The sequence below is a fragment of the Cupressus sempervirens genome, chromosome 3 (assembly GCF_028749045.1).
Source record: "Cupressus sempervirens isolate cs-2001-9-10 chromosome 3, ASM2874904v1, whole genome shotgun sequence".
Taxonomy (NCBI): Eukaryota; Viridiplantae; Streptophyta; class Pinopsida; order Cupressales; family Cupressaceae; genus Cupressus; species Cupressus sempervirens.
In genome coordinates, this window is record NC_143120.1 from 402,991,518 (window position 1) to 403,000,125 (window position 8,608).

The window sequence follows — 8,608 nt, forward strand, 5'->3', positions numbered from 1 at the left end:
AGGTAACCTTAGAGTTGACTCGTTTGTATGCCTTGTCTGCACGAAAGGATACTGATGCCACATAGAGAGACTAGGGGGCCGGAGTCTAGCAAGGCTTCCAAGGTAACCTTAGAGTTAGCTCATGCAATGACACTTGCCCACTTGCATTGCAAATTTTCTACGTGTCTGTGTTGCCTCTAGGATTAAATGATACTTGTATCTTGGTACCCATTGAGATCATTTGCTTTCAGTGTTTCCTTGACCTAGATGTTGGTTTTTACCTGTGTTTTGATATTTGTATGGGACTTGAGTTTATCTCCTCAATGCGATAGGAGTAGGCCATTTAGATTCCACGAGGTAGGGTAGTAGTGCATTTTTTTTTAACCATTGAGGTCTGACAGTTCGATGTCATTGCTAGAGTTCCCTGTTCTATATTACCTTTCATTCTGTTCTTGTGTACTATGATGGATGGTTATACTCTATTTTATTGTATTTGATTTCATAGATCTTATGAGATGATGTAATCTATTTTATGATGTATATTCTTTCAGCCTTTCATACCCTATGACTTGTACAGTTGACTATTGTGCATTTTAACTATTGCCAAGTGGCATCTTGTATAATTGTATATTATTTAAATGGATTTGTACTTATGATTATTCCATGATGTGGATTTTGGTTATGTGTTAGATTTATTATTAATTAAACTTAAATGTGATCCAGTGTCATAGGACCCTTAGGAGATGTAATATGGTTATGATGGTTGTACGTGTGTGAGCTATTGCTTCCACTATTTTATCTCTTGTTATTATTGCTTCCACTATATTATATCTGTTGTTGTTTTTTATCTTTAAAAAAATGTTTGGCAAACTTAGTGAAACTTTAGGTTAATTCCTTTTGGGTTCCCTAACGGGGCGTTATATCTTCTAAGAAGATTTTATATGCTATATTTTCTCTACAATTCTATGTTGTATTTATTTTCGAAGAGCATTAGCTCTAGTCATTATATTATAACTTCTAGCTGTTGCTGATAATACAATTGAGTTTGACTTTTAAACTGATTTTAAAAAGAAACAAAAACTTGAAAGGGTTTTCCCACATATATTTGGTACTATGAGTTTATTTGTTCAAATCTAATTTTGTAGTGTTTATCTATTTTCTAGGGATTTGGAGTTTGTAAGAATTTTTCGTATCATCTCTCACATTACATTTATTATTTGGGATTGTTTATTGGACACACTTGACTTCCTCTCACAAGTATAATGTCTAAATTTTATCAAATTTATAACTTTAATTGTTATTTGCTACTACCTCTTTGACTAACATTTGCAACATAGTTTTAATATGTGTCAATTTAGATTAATTTATTTTAAATTTTTATACATTACTTATAAATAAAGCTTTGCAAGCAGTCCAATAATTTAATCTCTTACCAATGACATCAAGTTTCCACAATCCATGTGATTGGAATGAATTTTTTTTCTATTAAAGATCATTTATCCAAATAGAGGGTACATTATGAGAAGCAACGATTCCAAATAGTACAAACAAAGATCATTTGCCAAAATATAGTAAGATGGAGTACTTAATAATTGCATCTTATACATATGTTACTAAGGATAATTAATCCCAAACACACAACATTCAATTATGCTACACTCATAGGCAAGAGCTTACAATGCATTGGTAAATTGTGAGTCTTTCATCGAAGAGGTCTTGGGTTCGAATCTACTCGAAATTAACACATAACAATAATAATAAAATGAACAATAAATAATCTAGGCTTGACCAATTATCTACAAAGAAATATGCTACACTCATAAAATCTAAGGGGTGACACTATGATGTTAGGACCAACTTTTGATAATATGAATTCGTCCTCTTCTTCATCTTACTAATTAGAACCAAATATTTCTAAATTTGATAATATGTTATTATTATTTTACAACAATCATTAATATTATACTCCACTCCATTATCCATATTGTACATTATTATCATCTTTATTAAAACCATCAAATTTCATCTCTAATTTATCATATGATTTTATGAATTTGAAAACTCATTATTTACATCTTTTAAACCAACATTTTATACATTTCATAGGGCCCCAAAAATAGAGTCAAAACATAAAGAGAGGGTACGATGGGCATGGAATTTTAATCCTTCCACCATTGCGCACTTATCCTGGCCGGCCACGTTTGCGGGGCTCCAACCCAAAACATTTCAGCGCGTCCCATTTCAATTTCAATTTTGCTTGGGAAACTATATAATTTAACGTTGATTTGGATATCCTGATCCGATTCATTCTTTGTTTAATCAACCGCTACCTTGCCTGTTTAAAATACCCCAAGTTTCCCCAACCTAACTAAGACAACATGGCATTGGAGCTGACGAAGCACCCATCCCTGAGAGATGATTAGTCCACCTGTAAAACACCACCTCATCAATTTGACAAAACAGGCGACCGAGAAACGCGAAATCCGCTTCGATTTCTCAAACATTGGTTTTATTCAAGATAACCGGTGCTCAACTGGATCTATCTAGTGCAGTGCACCAATTCGTCATCAGCAGGTACGGAATTTCAGATACCCAATCGGCCTATCTTCTTTTCAACTCCGAACAGCGAATTGGGTATATGGATTTCGCCTAGAAAACAGACTGTTCAGAATCTAGGGTTTCAAGAATTCAGGTAAGGGTTAGGTTTTACAAATACAGGACAATGCAACACAGGGATTTTATCTGTAAGGTTTTATATTTTTTTTTTCTATGTGATTTCGATATCAAGGGAAAGATTTTTCTGTGGTTGCCGTCCTTTGTTGTTAAGGATGATTGTGTTCGGGTCTTTTGTCGGGTTTAAAGCAATTAATTTTCTTTCAACAAATTTCTTGAAATCCTTTGATTTCAACACAAGGTCCTTCAGTATAGTGCAATGCTGTTGCAACATGTCAAAAATGTAAGCTAAATTTAGGGATCACAACTGAATGGATATTGAAATTGAGGGAGAGATGCAGATATTAAGTATTGGATGTTTTTCTGTGCAAATCAAAGAGTACGTGTGTGTAAAATGGTAAGTGCGTAGGGAAACGTAGAAGGGATCCAAGGTAGAATTAATGCCGACTGGAAGTTTTTTTAGGAATCTATCGCTGGGTAATTTGTAGACAAGATCATAATAAAATAATTGCACTGCCTGAATATTGTGATTACAGACACTCGCTTTGATGTGCTCTTTTATGACAGTCTGTAGATTTTACAATATTTTAATATATTTGCGTTTGACCTAAATTGAAACTGAAAGAGTGATGTGAATGTATACGGTGGCTTGAATTTATTGGTTATGTGTTTGTATGGGGAAAGCAAAGGACTGACATAGGTGTATCATTCATGAATTTAGCGTGGAAACATCGAAGGGTTCCAGGCTAAAATATTACTGATTGTAAGTTTAATCACAGATCCTGCCCATGGGTAGTATTGTCGAGAATATGCCCTAATAGTGAGAAATTGCTTCATCCCGGAATTGTCAAGGGTACTTTGTTGTTGAGAGGCAGTATTTGTGTATCTTGCAATGCAGTTGCAGTGCATATATATGCACGTAGTATGTGAATTAATGTCTTTCTTCATCAAAATGGATAATGAAATTGAAGACGGGATGCCAATTCATATGTAGGGGTTGAACTCATTAATTGGGAGTTGGAATTTTGTCTGGAAAATGCACAATTTATATTTTCTATATTGGATATGATTTCATTGTAGAAACAATGGAGAGATCCATGCTATTATTAATACTTAGTGTTTGTTTCATCACAGACTCTGCCCTGGGCAACCTTTTAGACAAGATGGTGAAATTTGGTACTTATGCAGCAGCAAGTGCAGCAGGGGCAATAGCAATGATATATCATGCTTTCCACAGCCGGGGCCAATTCTACCCTGCTATGCTATATCTGTCTACATCAAAAATAAGCCTGGTGCTGCTTCTGAACATGGGATTGGTGATCATGTGTAGTCTGTGGCAACTAATTAAGATAATATTTCTTGGAACTCTTCGGGAAGCCGAAGTGGAGCGTTTGAATGAACAGTCATGGAGAGAGGTTATGGAAATTCTCTTTGCAATCACTATATTTCGTGAAGAGTTTTCAGTCACCTTTTTAGCAATGGTGTCAGTTTTGCTGTTAATTAAGGCCTTTCATTGGCTCGCACAAAAGAGGGTTGAGTATATTGAAACAACTCCTTCTGTATCCCGCTTTGCACATTTCCGGATCCTGAGCTTTATGGCATTTTTGCTTGCCCTAGATTGCATTTTTCTATACAGTTCTGCATCTCATCTCCTTAAAACACGGCGACCATCAGTGGATCTCTTCTTTTCATTCGAGTAAGTTGTTTTAACCAGAGACACCTCTTGAGTCTTAGGAATGGAAATAATCATTAAGTAAAGAGTAACAGCTGTTTTTTTAATCTATACTAAGAAATATAAGTACTACTGGATACTCATATATGAAAAATATTTTAGGACTCAATTAGTGCTTGGAAAATGTGGAAATGTAATTGATTTTAAAGGTTTAGCTAAATTCTATACAAAAAGCTAGCTAATGTTTTTTGGTAAATTTCTAATAATTAGAAAAAGACAGCAGATAAATGTTCTTTATGGTTTACCCTCTTATCCTTTGTATATAGTTTGAGTTCATTTGTGGTGAGTACCTCAGCTGTTATGGTTAAGTGTGTCACAGAACTATCTTTCCTCTGTATGTTGTTGGAATATGGTGGGTATATCATTTGTTATAGTTACTAGTGTCACTGTAATCTAACTCTAAATATCATAAAATTTTGCACTGGTTGACTACAAGTTTAAATTTCAGGTATATGATATTGGCAACAACCACAATAGCGACTTTCCTAAAATATGTCTTTTATGTGAGTGATGTACTTATGGAAGGACAATGGGAGAACAAAGCAGTTTTTACCTTTTACTTGGAGCTTGTCAGAGATCTGCTTCACCTGTCTTTGTATCTTTTCTTCTTCCTTGTCATATTTATGTAAGTATGGCATTGCTTTATTATTTTTGTCATATTCTTTGATGTCAATTCAATATTATGGCTATGTTCTGTTGGGACCAAATTGGTTTTGTTTTTCTCGTTGGCAGAAACTATGGCCTGCCATTACACTTGATAAGGGAGCTCTATGAGACATTCCGGAACTTCAAGTCCAGGGTTGCTGACTTTATAAGATACAGAAAAATTACGTCCAACATGAATGATCGTTTTCCAGATGCAACTGCTGAAGAACTTAACTTGTGAGTTACCTTTTCTGTTTTTTCTCATTGAAATTGTTATTGCTGTTATCTGTTTAGTAGACGATGACTTAAATATTTTAGAGGGAATTAAAACCCACAAATATCTTAACATGCAGAAGTGATGCCACATGCATTATATGTCGAGAGGAAATGGTTGCAGCAAAAAAGTTACCTTGTGGCCATCTATTCCATGTACATTGTCTGCGGTCCTGGCTGGAGAGACAACAGACATGTCCTACATGCAGGTCTCCAGTTATTGCACCAGAAGGTGGAACAGCAATAACTGGAGCAGGGCGTGGTGTGCAACCTGAACAGCAAAGTGCTGGGACAGAAGGTGGGAGTTGACATCTTTCATGGAATCACACTTTTATCAATGATTGTTGAATTGATGGTTGTTTTTTAATTGTCACTTTTTGATGTGTCATTGTTTCAATTATGGATTAACAGGGCTACAAGCAAATGCTGGCTCGTCAAATGCATCAGGTCAAGGGTCTGATGCGAATCATTTTTTGGCTCAGCATCAAGCAAGAGTTCAAGCAGCTGCTGCAGCTGCCCGTCTGTACGGGAGTTCTTTAGTATATTCTACAGCTCAACCTGGCACAATGAATTGGTAAATGTTTTTTCTTATTTGGCTAATTTTCCAGATTCCACATATATGTTTGTGCATCCTCATTTTTTTTGTTCAGGCAGGCATTGAAATCTTGTTAGGATTTTCAGGGCTACACCTGGAAAGCTCAATTTATCAGGATAGTTTGAAAATTGGTTATTATATGTTGATAGAAAGTGTTTTTAGATGTTAGAAGATGCTTTTAAACTTCAAACTTGTATAGTAAAAGGCATCTCAGCATAATGTTTTTACTAAGCAGGTCCCCAGGGTATGTTTTTGTACCCCAGCCATACATGGCAGGATTTGCTGCTCCAAATAATGTTCCCGGAGGTATGGGTAACAGTGACTATCAGGAGCGTTTTGTAGCAATGAGTTCCTCTCCAATGCATTCAGAGTTCCAAAGATGGTTAGAAGTTCAATCTCAGATATTCGCAGCCCAAAGGACTTCAGCAGTCAGTGGAAGCAATCAGCTATACCCTCAAGTGCCTTCATATGGCCTTAATCCATTCAATATGAACCATTCTGACCAGATATCTCCTGCTAGGGGTGCTGTTGAAGACAACTCACAGAGTCCTTCCACAAATTCACAATCTCTTGATCAAGCTATCAATAACTACTCTGGGATATTGAACATTCAGCAGTTATTACTAAGACAAAAGATAGAGGTGATCAATTAAACATATATATTTTTTGCATACTCTGAATTGGTTATTCTTTGGCGTTTGACTTTTCCTTTGAAGATTGATGTTCATTCCTTCTTTTATGCAGGCATTACAGCAGGAGCTTCATTCTGTCTCACAACTACATTTGGCTTTGCAAGCAAGGAACAGCCTTGATTCAATACCAGGGCTCAAGGCTGATGATTCTAATATGAAGACTGAGGCTGTGGTTGAACAGAATATTTCCAGTGATACTATGGATTCTTTAGATGTTAAGGGGAAAAACCCAGTCACCAATAAGATTAATGAGAAAGATGTGCCAACATCTGTTTCAACTGATTCAATATCAAAGGAGACATCAGATTTTGTACAGAAGGCTGAAGAACCAATGTCCAGTCACTTGGAGATTGAAGAGGCTGAAAATTAGAATAATAGTGCCATTAACTTTTTTATCTGGGAAATTTGTCAATTCTTGTTACAAAAATTCAGACAAGAAAGTTTCAAGCAAAGGTCAACAGTCCAAGTCCCAACCTCTAGAAATACGAAGACATTCCTAGAAACACAAAACCTTTTGTAAACTTGTAGCAATTCACAGTTTTGTCTTTTTTCTGGACAAATTTTGGTTACCTTAATCACGGTGATGGTTAGATCCTGCAGCCTTTCAGTTTGTTGGTAAAATCGTTCCAGAAGGTCAATTGATTTTGAAAATAACAGTAATATCAACTATCAAGTTTTCTGGTTGCAATATGAAGGTAGCTCAATACAATGATAACTGTATGCACTATTATCCTTCCCTATACCAGGTGCCTATTTAACAGAATTACTGAAACCCTTGGTTTAAACTTGTGATGTATATCTGAAGTACTCCAATCAAATGATGATCATAACTTAGGATTGATACTGTGCTACTTTTGATATTGTAAATCAAATCTTATAGCTGTTCCTGTTGAAAATAATACCAGCTACTAATGACAAAGGATACTGAAAATATACATTGCTAGCTGAATATGTAAAGACAGCTGAATCCTTTTGTGCATTGGCAACATGTTTAACAACTTCAACAGTTTTTTATGATATTGGGATATTGGATGGTATTCTCTTGCACTGAAATCACTTGTAGTTGAAACTTAACTTTTGTCAAAAAAGAGCTATGGCAAATGGCTTGGGGAAGTCGTATTCTGACTTTGAGATTGCCAAAGTGCAAGCACTCAAACTTTTGAGTTTTTTCAAAATATGTATAAATTTCATGTCGTCTGAAAAATATGGTGCTCAGTTGTTTTCTTAATCTAGTTTTGAGTTTATCACATAGACTGATTCTCCCCAAGGTTGAGTTGGACCTTTATGGCTTGCTGAATGACATCACTGTTGATTTTTTGAATATAATTGATATTTTGGAAGTCTTACAATTTCAGATTCATGAATGAGCCAATAAAGTTGAAAGTCCCTCAAGGTTTTCAGGGTTCTTTATTTTATAGAGTAAACAGGTATTAGGAGGGAGAAGAGAGCAAAAATGGTCAGTGCAGATTTTGAATTACTAGACCAATCCATCCTGTTACTTTTTGGGAATTTAATGTTTCCCAAGTCATGTGACATGACATAGGCAGCTCAGAAAAGTAAATTCAATATTTTGAGAAAAAAGTTGCATTCATTGGGGAAGTTCATTGATCACTTGGATATTAATACAATTTTTTTGCTGTGCAAGTTTTCACGAGTTTAACTTTCATGTTTTTATAGGCTCCAAAAAATGTGGGTAAGAACGTCGATGTAGGTAAAACACTAGTTAAAATGCATTTTTCACGTGTTTCTTTTTCAAAATGTCAAATTTTAATTTAAAATACATGTTGTAATTGAACTCTACAAAAAATGTCCCTTAATGAGATTTTACTTTTAGTACTTTCTAAGTTGCCAAGTTTTTGCCGAGTCAAAAATTTTGGGCTTGACAAGTACTCTCTGAGTCCGAATCTGTGAACTATCTGGCATTGTGCTTTGATATTACTTCATAAATGTTTTCTTCTATTAGTACTCTAGTAGTCACGTGGTTGCACTCCTTTGTTGTTAAAGGCAGAGAACTGGATA

General features: G+C 35.3%; 1 protein-coding gene across 3 annotated transcripts; it reads left to right on the forward strand.

Annotated features, from left to right (window-relative positions):
• The first annotated feature begins 2,248 nt into the window (after positions 1-2,248).
• On the forward strand, positions 2,249-7,626 carry LOC149566710 (ERAD-associated E3 ubiquitin-protein ligase HRD1B-like). 3 transcript variants are annotated; one of them, XM_089820045.1, is made up of 8 exons: positions 2,249-2,553; positions 3,787-4,348; positions 4,833-5,009; positions 5,117-5,266; positions 5,383-5,600; positions 5,714-5,876; positions 6,133-6,538; positions 6,642-7,626. In XM_089820045.1, the coding sequence occupies exons 2-8, from the start codon at positions 3,816-3,818 to the stop codon at positions 6,957-6,959; spliced, it is 1,965 nt and encodes a 654-aa protein (XP_089676171.1). In that variant the 5' UTR covers positions 2,249-2,553; positions 3,787-3,815; the 3' UTR covers positions 6,960-7,626. The 3 variants fall into 3 exon arrangements, with proteins under 3 accessions (XP_089676171.1, XP_089676170.1, XP_089676172.1); XM_089820044.1 differs by having other exon boundaries at positions 2,276-2,671; XM_089820046.1 differs by lacking the exon at positions 2,249-2,553 and adding an exon at positions 2,791-3,049.
• The last annotated feature ends 982 nt before the right edge of the window (positions 7,627-8,608 follow it).

Coding starts and splice junctions, on each gene's coding strand:
- LOC149566710 (XM_089820045.1), top strand. CDS start 3,816: ATGGTGAAATTTGGTACTTATGCAGCAGCAAGTGCAGCAGGGGCAATA. Junction 5,601..5,713: donor GCAAAGTGCTGGGACAGAAG/GTGGGAGTTGAC, acceptor ATGGATTAACAG/GGCTACAAGCAAATGCTGGC. Junction 5,877..6,132: donor CAACCTGGCACAATGAATTG/GTAAATGTTTTT, acceptor TTTACTAAGCAG/GTCCCCAGGGTATGTTTTTG.